This window comes from Mauremys reevesii, linkage group 2 (genome assembly GCF_016161935.1).
Source record: "Mauremys reevesii isolate NIE-2019 linkage group 2, ASM1616193v1, whole genome shotgun sequence".
NCBI classification, from domain to species: domain Eukaryota; kingdom Metazoa; phylum Chordata; order Testudines; family Geoemydidae; genus Mauremys; species Mauremys reevesii.
The window spans coordinates 134,151,883-134,172,633 of record NC_052624.1 but is presented as its reverse complement, the minus strand read 5'-3'; the positions used below and the strand labels follow the sequence as shown (position 1 = coordinate 134,172,633).

The window sequence follows — 20,751 nt, the reverse complement described above, 5'->3', positions numbered from 1 at the left end:
GCACATATATTCCAGAACAGCCTTTGGACTTGATCCTGCTGAAATGTATCTTGAAAGGGCTTTCAGTTCATCACCTAAATCACGCACATCAATATTGCGCATGTCATCATGTGTCAACACTATCTCCAGTGCACTGCATTGCTGGTGTATGATATTCCAAAACTCTTCACTTTACCTGAAGAAGACCTACAACATCCCAAATATACTGCTGTGTTCCTTGACCTGCATGAAATGTTCTTCAACTGACTGTATTGCACAATCTAGCACCTGGTTAAAGAATTCTACTTTGAATTGTTCTTTGGGGTCTCTTAGGGGATTATCCCATGCGTCATAATCAAAACCACTTCTTCTTCTTCAGTGACTCTTGCTTTTTTGAATGGGTGGGAAAATAGCTTCAGTGTGAAGTTCCTCTGCCAACTTCTGTGCACTCTTCAAAACGTTTTGAAATCCCTCATCTGACCGGGAAGACTGTAGGTATGACTTTGCTTTGTCCAGTTGTTCCATTGCTCCAGCTATTCCAAGGTCAACACCTCAGAGTCTCTTCCTTACAACATTTATTTCAAACAGTATGTAATGCCACAACTCTAAGACACGCAGAAATTTGAAGTTATGTATGTTTCTGGTGATTCCATTTCCCTCTGCCACTGTCCTCCCACGAACAGTTCCTCTCATAGCATTATCCTCCATAATGGCAAGTATGGCATCATCTATCTTCCCAGTTTGATAGGCTTTATCACCTCCACTAAACTTTTCCATTGTGTGGCATGCAGTGGTTTAAGTGTCAGAGAGGATGTTGCTTTGAAATTTGCTGTTGAGTTGATGCAGAGAAAAATACATAGATGCTTTGAATTACATTAAAAAATTCAGCAGCCTCACTAGAAGCTGATGCTGCATCACTGACTACCAAGTTCAATGAATGAGAACTGCATGGAACAAAAAAAGCTCAAGCGTTTAACTCTCAGATCATGTCTGCACTCCTCTGTTCTTTCCTCTCACATTGGCACCATTATCATAGCCCTGACCTCTCATGTCAGCTATCGCAATTCCCGTATCTTCCAGCTTTTCAAGAAGCACATTTGTCATACCAGCTTCTGTAGTATCAATGTCAATACATTCTAGAAAATGCTCTCTGACAGTCACTATTGCAGGGACATTTTCACTAGGTTCTGTTGTTGTTACAAACCGCAGCATTAAAGTCATTTGTTCCATATGACTGCTGTCAGATGTGCAGTCCAGAATAATATCTTGCTGACTTAAGATCTGCCACAATCTTTTGTATGACTTTTGTTGCCATTAACTGTATGATCTCTTTTTGAATTGTTTTTCCAAGGTAGTGGTGTGTGTACATTTCTTGGGTGGTGACTCTTTTTAGATGCTCCTGGAGTACAGCATCAAACTCAGCCATCAGCTCCACAATTTTAAGGAAGTTTCCATTGTTTGGCACATACAGGAGATCTGAAGTGCCACGTGGTGCTAGGTTTTGGGTAGCAAGCATTCTCACAATGACAATGAGCCTTTTCAGAACATTTTGCCAGTTAAGAGACTCTGATGCAATCCTCTCTTGATGCTGATCATCTATGGTGGCCTTTAACCTTATTCTCATCTCAAGCTCTTTCCATCTATGGAATGCTCTCTGGTGATTTGCTGCCGTCTCATGGTATGCCACATTTCTAGCCAGATTTTTCCAGTCCTTTGTTCCTGTAGAACCCAATGGGGCTGGAACATTAGACTGGAAGAGTTTGCAACAAAACCAGTATGCAGCATTCTGGGTTTTTGAGGACATAAGCCATTGCCTCTCCACTTTGTTACCATTGGGGATTTCACGCCAGTAATGTGTTGGATGGAAACTTCTATTTTCATTGTCTTTGGGGAACAGGACGTTTTTCACTTGCTGAGGCCCATGCAGTACAAGGAAGTCCCTCAGGCTACTGCTCAAATGGGTCCACAGTCCTGGATCATCTTGACTTAAGGAACTAAACTCAGCAGCAATCGTTTCTTGCGCCTCCACCACACACTTCTCTGATCTACACTTTTCTTCAGGAATGTGCATGGTTACATCCATTTTTAGATGGAGATATGGATGCTGCAGTAGCTGCCAGGTCACTTGCACTCTGACTAACTGGAAGATCAGGCATCTCCTCACCACTCACATCCTCACTAGGGCCGGAAGGCTCACCGTGAACATTTGTGTCTATGTATCTCAGGAGAGCTCCTTCCTGCTTGGATAGAAAAGCTTCCTTTGCTTGCTTTCTCTTTCTGAATGCTGCCCAAGAGGGGCGTTTTCTTCTTCTTTCGCTCATGACAGTTGTTCTGTGCCAGGTATCGTGGCTCTCTTCACTCAGTTGAAGGAGACAAATAAGCAGGCTGGTAGCAGGGCCTGAGTGAGGGAAGATATCAGCATCTTAAGGGCCTAACTGGCTCCTACTACTTCAGTTGACTGCCTGTTCTCCTCAAGTGGGTTCAGGGAAGCAGCAGGAAACAGGAAACTCCCTGAGAAGCTGGTATTAATCAGTCCAGGCTCCTGGGGGTGCTAGATTGCTACATAAGAGGCTCCTTCTCCTTTCTCTCCCTACAGCTCCTCCTGATTTCTGTTATTTCTTCTCACCAATTCTTCTGCCTGCCTGTTACATCTCTTGTGCCCTCCTTCCTCCAGCACAGCACTCCACCATCTCTGTGCATCTAGAGCACAGAGAATACATATGCACCAGCAGCAGACACAATATTCTACACTCTGGGTCCTAGTGGGGCCTGCCCTCCCCCCAGTCTGGCACCTGAGGAGGCTGCCTCAGTTCGCCTCATGGTAAGGCCAACCTTGACAGCCAGGCCGTGGCCCTTCCCCGGAGCGGTGAGACGGACCCCGATGGGGTGTGTCCCCTGCTCTTTCCCCGCAGCAACCGCAGGGGGGAGCCCAAGCCAGGAATCTGGGGCAGGGCAGCGGAGCTGGAGCCCAAATTGCCCATTGCTAGGCGACAGGGAGAGGCAGGACCCAGGCCCCGCCCCCTGGGTGCTCACTCCCCACCAGGCCCCGGCACCGCACATGCGCAGTAGCCCAGAGGGACCAGCTCCCCCGTTGCATGTTCGAGCTGTGGGGGTCAGTGCCTAGTTCATAACAGCAGTCGCTACCCAGGGGCAGCTTGGGGCCAGTGAAGCAGACAACTATACCCAGTGGCTCTGTGCATGCCAGGCCGTGCCCAATGCATCCAGCTTGATGGTGTCTCTTTCGCAGAGCTTCCTCTCCAAGTGCTGGGGCACCGTGCTGATGGTTTTTCCAGCAGAGAGTATCAAGCCCCAGCTATGGCTTCTGGTGGAGATGGTTGATTTCCGAGAAGAAGAGGAAAGAGGTGAGGTCTTTGCTCCTCCACGGTCAAGAGATGCCTCATTCCTTGTCAATCCCCTGATGCTACATGTGTATGTTCTGCTTTGGACAAGGCCCAGTGGATTGAAAAGATCTTCCTTATACTCATGCCCATGGTGATGACTTGGAAAGCCCATCTTGGCCCCTTGGCTTGTTGCTCAGCATTCCCAACCTCCATCTTTCTGTCTCTCAGGGCAGGTCTACACTAAGGGCGGGGGTCGTACTAGGGTATGCAAGTTCAGCTACGTGAATAGCGTAGCTGAGCTCGAAGTACCCTAGTTCGAACTATTTACCCGTCCAGACGCCGCGGGATCGAAGTCTGTGGCTCCAAGGTCGACTCCGCCACCGCCGTTTGCAGTGGTGGAGTACCGGAGTCGACCGGAGCGTGCGGGGAGTTCGAACTATCGCGTCTAGAATAGACGCAATAGTTCGAACTCCGAGAAGTCAAACTCACCGCGTCGACCCGGCAAGTAAGTGTAGACTAGGCTTCAGAGACTCACCCGAGCGCTTGGGCTGTGTGCTAGGCAACACCTAGGTGAGATTTTTTACATACTGGAGCACTGGGAGGAGTTCGTCAGCAGGGTGAAGTTCCAGCCTTCTGCCGGTGGCTCTCTGGAGGTATGGTCCCACCTAGCGTCTCTGCTCTTTCATCCATCCCTTCACCAGCCTTTGCAGGTAAAGGGACCTGCCAGGGAGGACCATGCTTCCCAGAAGCCTGTTCAGTGAAGAGCTGAATTTCCAACCAGTGGCTCAGCCTCCGTGAAGGGAGCCCTTTCCTTACTCCTCCTTGGAGCTGCAATCACAGCACAATGGGGTGGATCCGGGGGGGAAGATGGGTCCTGTTGTATAAGCTCTCCAGGGTATCTCCTGGGGAGCTCAGACATGCTCCACACAGCCCCATAAACAAGGCTCAGAGAGGGACCAATAGACACTGCCATACCATCAGCTCCAGCTGACACATTTCTCAGCAGAACAGACCCTTGGTCTTCCCCTGATCTGGCAGACTCACCAGGGCTGGCATGTCAGACATTCCCCTCGCACCACCACCACCACCACCTTCCCAGTAACTCTCTGGGCCTGTGCAATCCACTGTAGTCCCAGTGACGTCTCTGGAACTAGGCTGAATTAAAGCAGCTGCTAGTGCGTCCCCTTCGGCTGCTGGGTCACCTCAACCACCCAGTCCTGTGGAGCTGGGAAGATCCTGTCTCCCATGTGGCAACACTATTTTCTGAGCCCACACATAAGTCAGAGCCCTCCCCTGACTGCCCATGCAGCACCTACCCGGGCTGTGCACAGCAGCACAGAGCTATGTGTTTGCATAAACTCAGCCCCGAGGGCTGGCCCTTTGCCCCAGGAGGGACAGGAGACATGGGAACACCACCATTCTCTGTGACTCTGCCATCTCAGTTAGCTTCTTCTCTGATTCCAGGCCCATGGAAGCTAATGGAAGGACTCCCATCTGGGCCTTGTTAGGGTGTCGCTGAGCATCTCTTGGTGCTATTGTCCCAGAGACGACTGTACCTCTAGGCTTGTGCTGCACTCAGGGATCAGAAGATAAACATTTAAGGCCTGTTTCCCCACACGCTGCAGTCGATGGTGTAGCTGGGCACAAAAGGCGCACAGAGGGATTCAGGCCCCTAGCCTGGTTGACAGGTTCTGGTGCTGAAGGGGGATTTTTGAGTGACTTCACAAGGGCCTTTGGCAGGAACTTAGCCTATTGGGCAAAGGTGGCGAGGAGGCTGTGACCTCACACAGCACCCTTAACCTCGGCCAGGCAGGACAGGGATGCAGGGTAGGAGGGCCTAAGAGACCTCTGTAGCCTTGCTGCAGGAAGCACCCTTCTCACGGTCTTAGTCCTCTAGGAGAGAGGATTTGTGGTCACGCACCTGAGTGCTCAGGAGGAGCTTATTTGGGAGTGTTCTCCTTTCTCTGTTGATTTTGTAGAAAGCAGATATTCCTTGTGAAGAAGGTAAGATTCTCAGTGAGGGTTGGAACCAGTTCAGTTGTCCATATGTTGCCAGCCGAGCTGTAGGCTCGTAAAACAGTAAGTAAGTTGGCCGAAAAATGTTCCACCTCGGACTCCGCCCTTTAGTAACTGGCTACCTACTAGGTCTCAAAAAGTAATTGTAAATAAGGAATCATTATCGAGTGGGTGTCTTTCTAGTAGGGTCCTGCAGGGACTGGTTCTTGGATGTACACTAACATTTTGATCAGTGACTTGTAAGCAAATATACAATCGTCACTGTAAAATCTGCCAATGACAGAAAGCTTGGGGGAGTGGTAAATAATGAAGAAGACATGTCACTCATGCAGAGCCATCTGGATTGCTTAGTTACCTGAGCACAAGCAAATAACACACATTTTAGTATGTCCGAATGTAAAGTTTCTCTTTAGGAAACAAAATATAGGCTATGTGTACAAGAGGGGGATTCTATCCTGGGAAATAGTGACCCTGAAAAAGACTTGGGGTCATGGTAGATAATCAGCAGACTATGAGCTCCCACTGAGACACTTTGGCCAAAAGGGCAAATGCTATCTATGGACCCATACCTAGCAGAATCACAGGTAAAAGTAGAGAGGTTCTATACCTCTGTACTGGGCACTGGGGTGACCACTACTGGAATATTGTGTCCAGTTCTGGTGTCCACAATTTGAGACAGATGCTGATTAATTTGAGAGGGTTGAGAGAAGAGCCACAAGAATGATTAAAGGATTAGAAAACATGCCTTATAAAGATAGGTTCAAGGAGCTCAATCTATTTAGCTTAACAAAGAGAAGAGTAACAGATGAGCAGAAGGGAACAAATATTTGCTAATGGGCTCGTCACTTGAGCAGACAAAGATATAACAAGAGCCATTGGCTGTGAATTGAAGCTAGACAGATTCAGACTGGAATAAGGCGAACATTTTTGAACAGTCAGAGCTTGGAGCAATTAACCCAGGATTGTAATGGATCCTCCACAACTAGCATTTTTATAATCAAGATTGGCTGTTTTTCTAAAAGATGTGCTCTAATTCAAACAGGAATTATTTGGAGGGGAGTTCTGTGGCCCATGTTATACAGACTAGATGGTCAGAGTGGATCTTTCTGGCCTTGAAATCTATGACTCAATGAGGCATTTGGAATTTGTCCATTTTTTCTTCTCTTTTCCTCCCTGCCTCTTGTCTTTTCTCTTGTCTTCTTCCTGAGGAGGGTGGGGCTGTTCTCCAGCTGTCATTTTAGGAACCCGTCACAAAGAGGTGGGGCTGGAATAGTGCGCTGACAGAGATCTCCACCAGAATGATCTCCTGTCATGACTAGTGCTGTCTTTTGGCCATCTGTTGAGAATGCTCAGCCTCCAGTCCCTGAGTGTCTCCACACTGATTGGGTGAGCTGGGGGTTATTACTGAGTTAAAAGGGATGAGACTCAAGTCATCGTTGGCTGAGTGCAGTGAGGCCTAACACTCAATTCAATGGTATTTCTTTGTCTGTCTGTAATGTAATAATTTTTGAAGACTACGTCCAATTGATTCCAGAATTTCTAGGCATCAGTGGAGAGAACCTCGTTTTTCGTTACAAATGGAAACCCCCAACCCGGCCACCAGGAAAGCTTGATTTCCACACTGTGCCATTTACTTGGTGCTGCAGGTAGAGGCACATTGACTGGCTGAGTTAACTCTGATGTCACAATGCTAATTCTGTGCAGCTGATTTGCATAATTCAACCCCATTGGTTAAAAGGAGTCAGCAAATGATCCTGCAGGTTTCAATAGGAGAGATGACCAAGGCAGGCCATAGAGTTAGCAATTTAGGTCAGGGTTGTTGGAGTGAGTGTGGTGTAGGTGGCTGAATTACCTGAATTAAACAAGGCTCAGAGAGGGCCCAAAAGACACTGCCATGCCATCAGCTCCAGCTGACACATTTCTCAGCAGAACAGACCCTTGGTCTTCCCCTGATCTGGGCTATTTCACAGACCTTCCTGGCAGACTCACCAGGGCTGGCATGTCTGACATTTCCCTCGCACCACCACCACCACCGTCCCAGTAACTCTCTGGGCCTGTGCAATCCACTGTAGTCCCAGTGACATCTCTGGAGCTAGGCTGAATTAAAGCAGATGCTAGTGCGTCCCCTTCGGCTGCCGGGTCACCTCAACCACCCAGTCCTGGGGAGCTGGGAAGGGCCTCGCAGTCCAGGCAATTCAGCTCCGCAAAGTAGCCTCTGGTTGCTAAGCCAGCTGGGTAAAAAATCCCCCATTTGTGAGTTAGGAGCAGCTGGAGGCCATACCGCCTCCTCACTCTTTACTTTGCAATTCTCAGGAGCCAGCTTCCATCGTGCAACTGAGAAGCCTCCTGCTCCTCACCTATGGGCACGTGGTCCACTTGGGCCCCACAGATCTCATCCTAGAGAGCACAGACTGCAAGATCCTGTCTCCCATGTGACAACACTATTTTCTGAGCCCACACGTAAGTCAGAGCCTTCCCCTGACTGCCCACGCAGCACCTACCCAGGCTGTGCACAGCAGCACAGAGCTATGTCTTTGCATAAACTCAGCTCAGAGGGCTGGCCCTTTGCCCCAGGAGGGACAGGAGACATGGGAACAGCACCATTCTCTGTGACTCCCCCATCTCGATTAGCTTCTTCTCTGATTCCAGGCCCATGGAAGCTAATGGAAGGACTCCCATCTAGGCCTTGTTAGCGTGTAGCTGTGCATCATTTGGTGCTCTTGTCCCAGAGATGACTGTACCCTGTTTGGTACCTCTAGGCTTGTGCCACACTCAGGGATCAGAAGATAAATATTTAGGGCCTGTTTCACCACACACTGCAGTCGATGGTGTAGCTGGGCACAAAAGGCACATGGAGGGATTCAGGCCCCTAGCCTGGTTGACAGGCTCTGGTGCTGAAGGGGGATTTTTGAGATAACTCTAGGTTGTTTTCTTGCCATGGGAAGTTTGAGGCCGACATTCAGTCCCACGCTTGTTACAATGCCCAGATGCGCGTCCCAGCGAAAAGGAGAGGGGATGCTAGTTTGGTTGAACTGAATGTTCTCCTTGGAGAACGGACGCCTTGGTAGGGAGAGCCCAGCCAGCTCCAGAGAGCAGCAGATTCCTGTCCCAGATCAGACAATTACGACCTGATTGTCAGGGGAGCTGAGCAACCCCAGGGCCCATTGACAGCTCTGGGAACTGCAAGTGCTCAGCACCTCTGGAAATCAGCCCGTTCCTTGCATCCATCTCCAGAGATGGTCCCCTAGGGAATGCAAAGATGTTCCACTCAACAAGCCAGGTTCTTTCCCTTAGGGCTTGAGGGCAATCCAGCCTGGGACAGCAGCTCCCTTGTAGAGACTTGCCCTGTAGCCTTGTGTCTCAGCTCTCTATTGCCTGTAGCTGTTTCCTCATCATTCTCTTCCCCCTCCTGCCTGTGAGCCCAGGACCCACTGGTGAGATCTGTTTTTTTGAGAAGCCTCATGCTGGTGGGTGAAGCTGTCACCCAAGAGAGCAGGATTCCCTTGGTGAGCCAGGGCACATGCTCCGTGTTGTCCCCGCTGCTGGTGAGTGAGCACACTTGGGTCCTGGGAGGGGTCCCTCAGTCAGATGCACATGCCAGAGTATCTGGCGCTGAAGGCCCTGTGCTGTGTTTGCGACCGGCTGCCCAGGGCTCTACATTGTGCACTGCAAACCTAGTGCTGATGCCAGAGTCTTCTGGTGCAATTCCAGCCCAAGGAATTAAATGACACTATTTTCCATTAGCAGATTCATGCTGCTTACACCCGGGACGATTCCCCATCCCACTTCTGAGGGATCTACCCGGCACCCAGAAGTGCCCTGGGGATTAACTCCTGGACATGATCCTGAGGACTTAACAGGCGCAGCCCTCCCTAGGTTTGCAGGAAAATATTTGACCTCGTAACGATACTGGTTCTGGTGGGACCCAACTGAGTGCCAATTTAGGACAAATTGCTTAAAGCAGGGCAGTTACAGCCCAGGGCTGGGGTTTCTATGCACACCAAAGCAAACCGAACCAGCCAAACAGAGAAGACTTTGGTTTTACCCCACTGGCTAACCACAAGTCACACAAGCAATTCCCTTAGACACTCCAGTTTCCCAGTATCACCTCCAGTGCCACTCATTATGGGGACAAATGGTTATGAGAACCAATGCCTCAGTAAAAGAAAAAAGGTTCTCCTGATCCCAAAGGACCAAGGCCCAGACCCAGGTCAATACACAAATCAGATCTTACCCACAAATCACGCTGTTGCCAATCCTTTAGAGTCTAAAATCTAAAGGTTTATTCATAAATGGAAAAAGATACAGATGAGAGCTAGAATTGGTTAAATGGAATCAATGACATACAGTGATGGCAAAGTTTTTGGTTTAGTCTTGTAGCAGTGACAGAATAAAGTGCAGGTTCAAATCCAGACTCTAGAGTACATCCCCAGCTGGGGTGGGTCATCAGTCCTTTGTGTAGAGCTTCCATTGGTAGCAAAGTCCCTCCAGAGGTAAGAAGCAGGATTTAAGACAAGATGGAGGAGAGCCACCAGCCTTTTATAGTCTTTTCCAGGTATAAGAACACCTCTTTGTTCTTACTGTGGAAAATTACAGCAAAATGGAGTTTGGAGTCACATGGGCAAGTCCCTGCATACTTTGCTGAGTCACAAGGTGTATCTGCCTTCTCTCAAAGGGTCAATTGTACAGCTGATGGTCCTTAATGGACCATGAAGCAGGCTAGGCAAAGCTGACACCAACTTGTCTGGGGTGTCACCCAGAAGCGTAGCAGAAGTTTGAAATACAGACAGTACAGAGTCAATATTCATAATTTCAACTACAAAAATGATACACATATACAGATAGCATAATCATAACCAGCAAACCATAACCTTGTCTTAGACACCCTATTTGACCCACTTTATATAAGATTTGGTGCCACTACAGGACTTTGGTTGCAACAATGATCTATACGGTCCCAGTTCATGTCAATAGTGTCACACCTCAGCTGTTAAGGACTCTAATGCTCCCTGTCACAAAATTGCCTCTGCCCAGATCCCCCTTCCCTGCTCCGTGGCAGATGCTGAAGTTTCCAGATGTGCCGTCAGGAATGGCAAAACAGGAACTGTCTTGTGAATGTCCCCTGCATTCTGGCCATGGGGCCACTCCCAGGCCATCTTCCCAGCTCCGGGCCCCAGTGCACTGCACGCTGGGGCTGAGGGTTGGTGGGGGCGTCAAACAGCATTTGGAGATTCCACATCTTGCTAAGTAACCCAGCTCCCAAAATTCTTTTGCCTTTGACTCTCTGCTTTGTGCTGCAGGAGATGCTCAGAGGCAAAGACCGGGCCCAGCTGCAGAACCCCATCACCAGCATGCCCTGCTGGCCATCTCATACTTAGAGTACGTCCCTGGGGTCTGACTCACCTGTGGAGCCCAGCAGCCGGGGAGGAGCAGATGGAGGGAGAGGAAGTGGGGGAGGGACGAGCTGCAAGAAGAACTGGAGGATGCTCCTCCCCGGTGGCTCACTAACGGGCCATATCCTCCTCGGCCTCCGGGTCACTTTATCCAGACCCCATCTCTGCATATTGCCTGGTAAGAGGGAATCCCTCCCATCAGCATGAAGTTCTGTGAATGGGTGCAGCCACGGAGCAGGGCCCAGGATCATCCCCAGAGAGCAGCTTCCCCAGCAGAGCCCCTGCCGGGCCCTGGGGGCAGAGGCATCTCAAGCCAGGACCATTCCCTAGGCGGTGGCTCTGCTGGAGATGCCACCTGGAGCTCTGCTGCTTAGGGAGGGAGCTGTCCCTCGTGCCAGCAAACCCAACCTAGCTCATGCCGGGACCTGTCTCTGTTCTAATGGCCCCGTCTGCTCCCTTCCTTTCAATCAGGAAATTCGAGCCTCGCCTCTCTAAGGAACAGGAGGCTGAGACCATCAGCATGTGAATCACCAGCGCCATGATTCAGCGCCCAGCCCTGGTGAAGCTGAGGGGGACTGAGGCGGCAGAAAGCTCCGCTATCTGTACAGAGCTTAGTGAGGCATGGACAAAGCTGCAGCTTCCACCTGCCTCCTTGGCTGGGAAACTCAGCCACCCCCTTGCTGAGTAGCTGGACCCTGGCCCGATGCAGAGAGCTGCGTGTCCAGCCGAATCCAGCCCCTCGGTTTATTTTCCAAAGGGCTGGTCACAAGTGGCTACTCAGTTAATTCTGCAGCGGGGTTGGCAGGGAGGACAGCTGTAGAGGTGAGTGTCTGTGAGACTGTACAGAATTACCCTGGCTTCTTGGCACAGGGAGCTGGAACCTACCCCCAGTTTACACCAGCTGAGGATCTGGCCCAGAGCGTTAAATAGCATTTGGTGCAGCGGGAGGAAAGCATGGATTCGGGACAGCCACACGGCCAGGCCACGACTCGCCCTGCCACAGAAACAGAGATTAGCTGGAGCGGGGATGAACAGCTCAGCCCTTGGCGAGCCAGCGAGGTGTTGGGGGGCAGCTGGGGCCCCTCCAGAGGGGGAGGGAGGAGGCGTTCCCTCCAGAGCCCTGCTCAGTACATGTGTTGGGGAGCCCAGGTGGGAGGAAGGATTCTTTGGGGAAGGGCAGCCCATGGTCCAGGTGAGACCCATGTCTAACTGCAGGGGGATCAGTATCACCTGGGTAAAGGGACCCTGAATACCAACAGCACCTGGCTCCAGATGGAGGATCCACTTGTCCCTCTGCCTCGTGCACCCCAACTCCCCTGCTTCTCTCTGCTCCAGTCTCTCCAACAGCTGCCCTGGGAGGGCCTGGATCTTGTGCTGCAGACGTTCCTGGTATGATAGGGAGGGGCCCATTCGCACAGGCCATGTGGGGCCGGGCTGGTTGTTCACATTCTATCTGAACCACAAGAGGGAAGGCTCCAGTTGATCCCGAGGGGGCTGAGCAGGCCTCCCAGTTGCTGTGAACTAGCCAGTGCCCATGGGGAATACACCTGACCCTGGGATCCAGCAAGACAATTCTCGTCCTACTCCAGGGCGTGTCACTTTGGCCTCCTAAATTTGGGCTGGCGCCCCTGTGCCCCTGAAGAAACAGCCCCAAGACCCCACAGGATCCATGGGGAGAATCCTCAAAGCGCTGAGCCCAAGACCCTCAGACCTGTTCCAACGGCCCCCAGACAGGAGAGGAGTGCTGAGTTCCAGTGTCCAAAAGTGGAGGAGAAGAGGTTAAATACTCCATGTCTTCTCCCTGCTGGGGCGGGAAGCAGGTTCTGGGGGTCGCTCCGGCATTGCTGCCACTCACACGGCTTTCTCCCTGCTCCCCAGCACTTGCAGCTGTGGATCTGCTCTCCCCGGGCCCAGGAGAGGAGCCGAGCTGTGAGAGCCCGGGCCCAGATCTTCATGTTTTGTCGCCTCAGAGTCATCACCGAGGTGAGCAGCACAGACCCTGCTGCCCCCAACAGCACTCACGGGGTGGGGCGGGAGTGATACAGACAGAGCTGGGCTCACCCCAACCCATGCCCTGATTTTCTGTTTGGTGGCCCATTAGGACCTCAAACCCATGGCAGAGCAGGGCTACATGGCCGGGCTGCTGACAAGCCACAGGACTTTGATGTTCAGCAGGCCACCAGATACTGGGCATCTCAGGCTCTCTACTGGCTCTTCACGCCTTGCAAAGGTAAGATGGAGTGGAAGCAGTCGCCACTTCTCAGCCCTCACAGCCCCGGCCGTTACCTAGCAAGCAGGGCTGAACATGGTGCCTTCATCCTATCCCTGACCAGAGGGACACAGAGCAGAAGTGGGTTGTTACCTACCAGGCTGACCTGGCATCTGCCCTTCACCAGGTGCCTGGGACTATCTGGGACCTCCCCTGATCCCACCCCAGCCCCAACACACCTTCTACAGCAGGGTGATAGGTGGGCAGTTGGCCCAGGAGCCAGTTCAGAGCTCGCCCGAGCTGGCTCTTTGGCACCTCTGACCTGGCTCGATGGGGAGAAGAAAGAATCCGGCCCCGAGAGCTCTGCCTGAGCTCTGCTGGTTTCTTGTGTGTCCACCGTGCACACCAAGACAGGGGCGGTGGCAACCGTGCTGAGCAAGATGCAGAAGGATGATAGCTGCAGAGAGAGCCCTGCCCATGTTGCTATCGTGAGTAAAAGATACTGTGGCTGGAGAGACAGACACACCCATGGGAAAGGGGGGTTACTGTCTCCTTTCCTCGATGGGGAGCCTGCAGATGGAAATTCCTGGGTATGGGCTCCAATGCCCACTCACGTAGCCCTGGGCACAGGCCTGTGTCTCTGTCCCTGTTCCCCAAAGAGCAAACCCACCTCCCCGGGCCGGGGCTCACAGCTCACACTCGGCCTGTGACTTTCCCTGCAGCTCATCGCGAAACACCTGCGGTCGCGTGACCTCACGCCCTTCAGCTTCACCCTGCTGCTGGGCCTGCTGGAGAAGGGGGAGAGTGCTGACCAGATGGCAGGGGTCATGGAGGCGGTGCTGAGAGAGAAAGAATCAGAGGTACAGGGCCAAGTAATGGCTGGGCATTGGACATCTCGGGCAGCTCCATCTTACCCCATGCCTAGAATTCCTGGGGCACGAGGGAAGATGTGGAGGGGAGACGTCCCTTCTCACCATCATTGATCAATGGGAACCATCCATCCCCTGTCTGCAGGGCGGCTGCTGGGCATGGCCCTGTAATCGTTTGCAGGCTTTGATCCCAGGCATCTGGCTTGCCCGGCTCACTCCCTGGGAAATGTGCCCTGTCTCCAGATTGTGCCCTGTCTCCTACACTGAGTATGTCCCCACAGGGGCACCCCCTCCCCACAGCTGGGAAATGCACTCTCCTCTCCCAGAATCCCAGCCTGGTATCTTCCCCATCGCCACACGCTTTTAGATGCCTGATCCCACCCCTAGAGGCTGGTCTTATCCAATTCACCAGCCTGCCAGGTTTCCCCGTGCCAGCAGCGCCTTCCTGCATCCTGCCCAGAGCCGACAAGCACAGCGCCCATTTTACAGCCTTCTCCAACCCCCACACCCAGAGCCATGGCGTGGCCAGACCTGGAGCCTTGTTTCTCCTGAACCCCCCACCCTCTGCCCCACGGGGAAGGAGCTCCTGCTCTCCTTGCACACAGCCCACACTCTGTGCCCCCCCAGCTACGGAGATCCAGCCCAGCACCTAGCACTAGCCCCCCGCAAGGGTGGGCACCTCCTCACACACACCAGCCCCCACCCCTACGCCTGGAGTCACTGCTTTCCCCCGTGGGGGCTCTAACCCCAGCCCCTCTGGTTCCCATCAGGAGAAGGCAGCAAGGGAGGGAGGGGACCTCCCCAGCTGGGAGAAGTGAGTCTGGCCACCTCCGCCCGTCCCTTGCTGTGACACAGCGCCCCCTGGCAGTGCCCAGGCAGGAGGGTATGAACCTCTTAGGACTGGCCAGTGCCTGAAAGGCCTTGAGGTCAGCCACCAGCAGGCTCAACCTGCTGCTTCTGGCTCGTCACCCCTCGCAGGGCATCATCCCCGGTGTGCACCAACTGGGCCCCTCCTCTGTGTTAATTCCTTCCCTGCCGTCCCTCTGTCCGTCACAGCCAGGCCAAGGCCATCTGGAGATTCCTAGGTGCAGACCCCACGCTGACCAGGGAGGTACTGCACATCCTGCTGTGTGACAGCCCGGAGAAGGGCCAGGCTAACGCTAGACAGAGCCAGGACAGGAGCTGCCCCCAGCCAGCCCGGCTGCCCCTGGCGGTAAGTTCCCAGCGCTGGCATTCAGCCCTCTTTCCTGGCTGCATTCTGCACACGGCCACGGCCTTCTGACTGTATCTTGTTCCCTTCCAGACCACACGTGGCCTGTGGGAGCTGGTCGGGGCCCTGGGGCAAGCGGACAGGCTGGAGGGACTCGAGGACGACCTGTTCGCCTCTTGCTTCCTCGCCATCGCCTGCTCCCCAGCACGGCACCTCTCGGGAGCCCAGCAGGACCTGCCCAGTGACACCAGTCCCCGTCGGTAACATGTGGAGCTGATGGATTCCAGCACCCATGCAGTGTCTGTGCTAGCCCCGAGGAGGGGGAAGTTTCTTGCCTGGATCCTCGTTGTCCAGGGACCCTGGACGCCTTTGGGAGACTGAAGGTTCAGATCAGCCAGGCTTCTCGTGCTCAGGAGCGGGCAGAGCTGCCCCCGGATACTCCTGGAGCCAGAAAGCTCCTCAGAGTGGGCAGCTCATGAGGGCAGGGCTCAGAGCAGCAGAGTGTACAGGGGGGCACTGCATGTACTTTTCTCCCCAGGGTCAGTTTCCTGGGTGGGGGGGGGCAATTTTCACATCTTTGGAGGAGAGTGTAGGTCACATCTGCAGACACTCCCTCGCCCACCCCCACAGCTGGGTAGGGGAGAACCAAAGGCAGAAGTGGAGCAGCTTCTATTCTCACCCTGATCCCTTCAGTGCTGCAGCAAGGGAGTCCCACCCCGCCCAGAGAGCAGGCATCCCCGCATCACCATCTCCTGCCCCCTTCTCTTCCCAGCATGGCCGTGCAGGCCCTGGCGCGGGTGCTGCACCTCAGGGGCAGTCAGCCAGCTGTGGAGCTCATGGACCAGGAGCGAGGCTGGCAGCTGCTAGAGGAGGCCCAGCCCAAGGGGTTCGCTCTCCTTAGCAGGTGAGGACAGAGGCTGCAGGAGTCACGTTCTCGCTCTGGAGCCCAGTGGGGCAGAGATGGGAGGGGGTGGCCGGGACCAGGCCAGATTCCGGCATGTGCAGGGTTGTCATGCACACGTCAGCATGAGCTCTTGTTCTCTCCCAGGGCCATGGTGACCCACCCAAAGCAGGCCCTGAGGAGCATCCCGTGGCTCCTCCTTCATGGCCTCCAGTCCAGCCAGGAGGGTGAACGCATGGCCTGCACTGTCCTGTTGGCAGAGGTGAGCCTGGAGGACCAGGAGGAGGGTTAACAAGGCCTAGAAGCTGATGGACCAGGAGGCCAATAGCTGGTCAGCCAATGAGAGATAGTCCCTGTGGTGTATTGCTTCTAAATTAATCCCTCTGCTTGGCTTTCTGTGGTGGGGTTTGGGAGCACCCTGCTGAAACCCAAGGGAGAACTCTGCCCTGCTCATATCACTTCTGTTAAGCTCAGTGAAGCCAGCCTCTCGTGAACAGCAGTAGGTACAGATCTAAGTCACCTCCTGGCCCCTGACCAAACTCCCTTCCCCTTCCTCCAGCCAGGCTAGGACCCACTGGCCTCACCCAGCCCTCTCTGACAGCTCCTTTCAGTCCCTTTAGTTCCTCGGAAGCCCCCTGCTGATGGAGAATGAGCCCGAGGCCATGAGGAAGCAGGTTGTGAAGATCATGCTGCTGCGGACGGAGGACAGCAACATCCACATTCGAGGCAGAGCACTGCATGGCCTCAGGAACGCAGTGACCAAGTTCCCAGACAAAGTGGGTCTGAAGTGGCAGGTTATTAGGCAGAGAGGGCTGGGTGGGAAGCTCTTGGTTCTCCTTCTCCGCAGCCCATGGCTCCTGTGGAGCAGACCTGGCTGTAGGCTGAGTTGCCCAGACTGTGGTTCCATTCAGGCTGACACAGCGTTGCTCACCGAGCGGTATCCAACCACTTCTTTACAGGTCAGGAAGAAACGAGACCAGATCCTGGGGAGCTTTGTCTGTGCCGTGTGCGAATGCTGTGACCCCTGCGTCATTCAGGATGCCATGGAAGGGCTCTGCTGGATGCTGCGGGACCCCAAGGCATCTCTGAAGGTGCACGTTGATGTCCCGCTGGCCCTGCAGGCGAGAACGTTCTTTGAGGAAATAAGTACCAAGCAGGGCAGGCCCCATGGCGCTATAGGGCTCCCCACAGTGGGAGATGCTCAGGACCTGTCTTCACGCGGAGGGGGCTCAGTGTCCGATGCAGGCATGTTCCTGGACTTGTGGGGCAGCTCAGCTCCTTTGAACTAGCTGACACCTCTCCGATCTCTGAGCAGCCGCAGCCAAGGGCGAGGCTGGGGGTTGATCTGAGCCTCATTTGGTGCTAACTCTGCAGAACCCAGCCTGGCATATGCCAGGAAGTCGTGCTGGAGACCCAGCACTAACCATCTCTCCCAAGGATTGCTGCCAGCCCCCTGCAAGTGGCAGCTCCAAGAGTCCATGCATGCACGGAGCAGCTGACCATCACCCCGCCCCCAAGCCCCAGCTATCCTTATGGGGATATGAAATTCTAGCTCTGAGCCTTCCTGCCTTCAACAGCTGATCATGCCCCAGAGGGCTGCACCAGAGCTGAGGAAACAGAGCCAGGTGCTGAGGAAACACATCCCAGGGCTGGAGTGTGTAGTCCAGCCGCTCCCCCGCATCACGGGCATTAGTTCTGTCAGAGGCTGATCCTGCCAGCTGCTCACTAGGCAGACCCCAGCCAGGTGCTGAGCAGGCTATGCTAGGCCTGGGGCGTAAATGCCTGTAGAGGCTGCGGTCAGCCCAAGAAGGGTGGGCAGGGGTTGGCAGAGTCGCAGGCTGAACTGCAGGCCACAAGCAGACCCAGTGTCACTTCTCACAGCCCCAATCCACAAAGCAAGAGAGGAATAAGGCTGCTGCAGCCAGAATTTCCTTCACTCCGGCTGCAGTCCTGGGCTCTCCCAAGGTATGACCCTGGCTGTCAGAAAACTCCCCAGCTCCCTTTAACAAGCGTCTTTCTGCCCCCTACTCCGCCGCAGTCACTGCTGAGGACAAACTGCGGGGGCCAGTTCTTGCTTAGGGAGTGGGAGTTTGAGCTCTTTACATTGGCTTTGTAATGAAGCGAGCTCCTAACGAGCAAGGCCACTAATAATAGCAAGAGCCAAGAGGTTATTTGAGCTAAACAAATTCTTTAAAAGAGGCAGGGTGGGGAGTAAACAGAAGCCTAAATGACAGCAGGTAGCATGTAAGCGGGAAAGTAGAAGTGCTAAGATGGCTTGTGAAGAGCAAATAACTGAAGGGATATAGACAAACACTAAAACACACTTTAAGGAGAGCAGAAGTCTATGAAAGAATGGGTGGATTCAAGAGAGCAATTAAAGACTACAAGGAGATTGCTGAGAAGCTGAGATTTTTGTGTGTGCATCTTCTCCCTTTATCACAGAGGCTGTTGGAGAGAGATCTGTCCCAGACTGGTTCTCTTCTAGTAATAGAGGTACGATCAGCGCTTGAGATAGCAGCCGAGGCGGTCACGGACCGAGCTGATGATTTACAAAGTAACCCCCACACCCACTTCTTCGAGCTGAACTTCATCCTGCTCTTAGTAGTATAATAGCCCTACCATCAATTAAACCCTAACCCCACCCCTTAACCCCTTAAGCCCTGCCCCCATAGGACCGCCCCCCTGTCCTGCAGGGCTCACTCACCAGGGTCCTGCAGGCTTCACTCAGGAAGTGGGGATGCAGCCAGCTGGCTCCGCCACCCTGCATGCCTGCCGGAGAGGGCGAGAAGGGAGCTGGTGAGCCTTCCTGAGCGCCAACTCGCAGGCTCTGCGCGGCTTGGGGAGACTCCACTGTGCCGGAGCAGCAAGGAGCCACCTCTTTGCAGAATCTCCTCTGGCCTGACAGTTGTTCCCCAGGCCCCTACAACCCCCATCTCCAGCTTGGCTGGGTTGAGAGGAGCCAGGCCCGACTGCTGGGGCCGGGGAGGGACACTCCTGGAGCAGGGAAGGGACCATTCCCTGTGGGTCCCTGTTGGGCTGTTAACAGCACTGCCCTGTGACCAACGTACTTGGCCTCCTCTCAATCCCAGGCACTATTGGGGGCTGCTACGTGGGGGAGCAGGGGAGGGGATTGCTGCAGGAGGCTGGTCGTTCCCAGACAGGAGCTAGCACACAAGTGAGGGCAGGGCAGCAGCAATGGAGAGCCAGCCGGCCCCAGCGACCTGCCTTCCCTGAGGTCCTGCTTGGGTCAGGTCACTTGCTAGAGGCCACAGACAGACCTGGGCCTGGCCACTAAACAGGGCAGGCTGTAAAATGGAGCCAAAGCTGTGGAAAGTCTGGCTGGGCAGGGAGGCTGGAGGTGCCTGTGGGGAAGGGAGGAGGAGAAGGGAACCCCACAAATCTACCCCGCAGCCAGGGCTGGCTCCAGGCACCAGCTGAGCAAGCTGCTGCTTGGGGCGGCAGATCTGAAGGGGCAGCATTCCCGCTGGTTGTTTTTTTCCCCTTCGCCGCTCCAGCCGCCCTGTAGGGGGCAGAAGCACAGAGGAGGGGAGCACCCTGCTGGGAGCGGTGCCAGGTCTGTAGCAAGCCCGGCAGTTTTGGGGGTTTTTTCTCCCTTCACCGCTCCGGCCGGTCCGCAGGTTTGTGTCCCCCGCACCCCTTCCCGCTCCGGCCGGCCTGTGGGTTTTTTTTTGCTTGGGGCGGCAAAAAAGCCAGAGCCGGCCCTGCCCACAGCTGCACTCTGAGGACTGGCAGAGCTCTGTGTGGGGTGGGGAAGGGCTGGACAAGTGTGGGGGGTCCCTATCCTGGGTGCCACAGGTCAGCACTGAGAAGATCTGGGGCTTGGAGGGTGGAGTTTGCACCACCCTTGCCATGTTGTTATAATGCCCCCAGCACCCCTGCCCCTATGAGCCCTCAGCTGCACTCACCTGGGCCACCTGGGGATCCCCATCCTGTAGGTGGATGAGCAGCATCCCCATGCTCTCCTCCACCTCAGCCCCAAAGAGGGACGACTTCTTGCAAACAAATTTGCTGAGGTGGCCAAAGAGCTCCATGGAGGCCCGCCTCAGGCCGCTGTTCTCCTGCAGATAGGGTGCAAGGTGGTTAGGGGGGGACAGGCTCAGGTCCTCACATGCTTTGGGAATCAGCCTGACAGATTCAGAGCCCGGAGAGGTGTCAGCTAGTTCAAATGACAGGGCAATTCTCTGCAAACTCCCCTCCTTCCTGCTGGGCCCCAGGGCTGCCAAACAATTGTGGGCCCACGGCCCAAGAATGATTCTATCCCTGCCCCCCCAGGCAGAGGAGCTAAGCTGCCCCACAAGTCCAGGAACATGCCTGCACTGGACACTGATCCCGCTCTGCGTGAGGGCAGGTCCTGAGCTTCTCCCTCTGTGGGGGGCCCTATAGCGCCCTGGGGCCTGCCCTGCTTGGTACTTACATCCTCAAAGAACATTCTCGCCTGCAGGGCCAGCGGGACGGCGACGTGCGCCTTCAGAGATGCCTTGGGGTCCCGCAGCATCCAGCAGAGCCCTTCCATGGCATCCAGAACGGCGCGGGGGTCGCAGCATTCGCACACGGCGCAGACAAAGCTCCCAGGATCTGGTCTTGCTTCTTCCTTATCTGCAGAGAAGGGGTTGACGCCGCCGGTGAGCAACGCCTGTCAGCCTGAGTGGAACCACAGTCCGGGCAAGTTAGCCTACAGCCCAGTCTGCTCCACAGGAGCCATGGGTGGCGGAGAAGGGGAACCAGGAGCTTCCTACCCATCCCTCTCTGCCTAGTATCCTGCCATTCCAGACCCACCTTGTTCGGGAACTCGGTCACTGCGTTCCTGAGGCC

General features: G+C 54.3%; 2 protein-coding genes across 2 annotated transcripts in view; one reads left to right on the top strand and one right to left on the bottom strand.

Annotated features, from left to right (window-relative positions):
* LOC120396362 (maestro heat-like repeat-containing protein family member 1) overlaps positions 1 to 11,313 on the top strand; it is a 393,738-nt gene extending 382,425 nt beyond the window's left edge. Inside the window, exons 17-18 of the mRNA XM_039521143.1 lie at positions 10,637 to 10,715; positions 11,201 to 11,313. The gene's annotated coding sequence lies outside the window, so the exon portion shown is untranslated. The remainder of the gene's footprint in view (positions 1 to 10,636; positions 10,716 to 11,200) is intronic.
* Positions 11,314 to 19,548: 8,235 nt separating this feature from the next.
* LOC120396372 (protein maestro-like) lies at positions 19,549 to 20,481 on the bottom strand. Its single transcript, XM_039521177.1, has 2 exons — positions 20,354 to 20,481; positions 19,549 to 19,997 (listed from the first exon to the last, which is right to left on the bottom strand). Exons 1-2 carry the CDS (start codon positions 20,450 to 20,452, stop codon positions 19,821 to 19,823), a joined length of 276 nt encoding a protein of 91 aa, XP_039377111.1. The 5' UTR covers positions 20,453 to 20,481; the 3' UTR covers positions 19,549 to 19,820.
* Positions 20,482 to 20,751: the final 270 nt, after the last annotated feature.

Bases quoted from the DNA above. Each gene is read 5' to 3' on its own strand.
- LOC120396372 (XM_039521177.1), bottom strand. From the start codon at position 20,452: ATGGAAGGGCTCTGCTGGATGCTGCGGGACCCCAAGGCATCTCTGAAG. The intron at 19,998-20,353 runs GTAAGTACCAAG...CCCTATCTGCAG, and splicing joins CGAGAATGTTCTTTGAGGAT to GAGAACAGCGGCCTGAGGCG.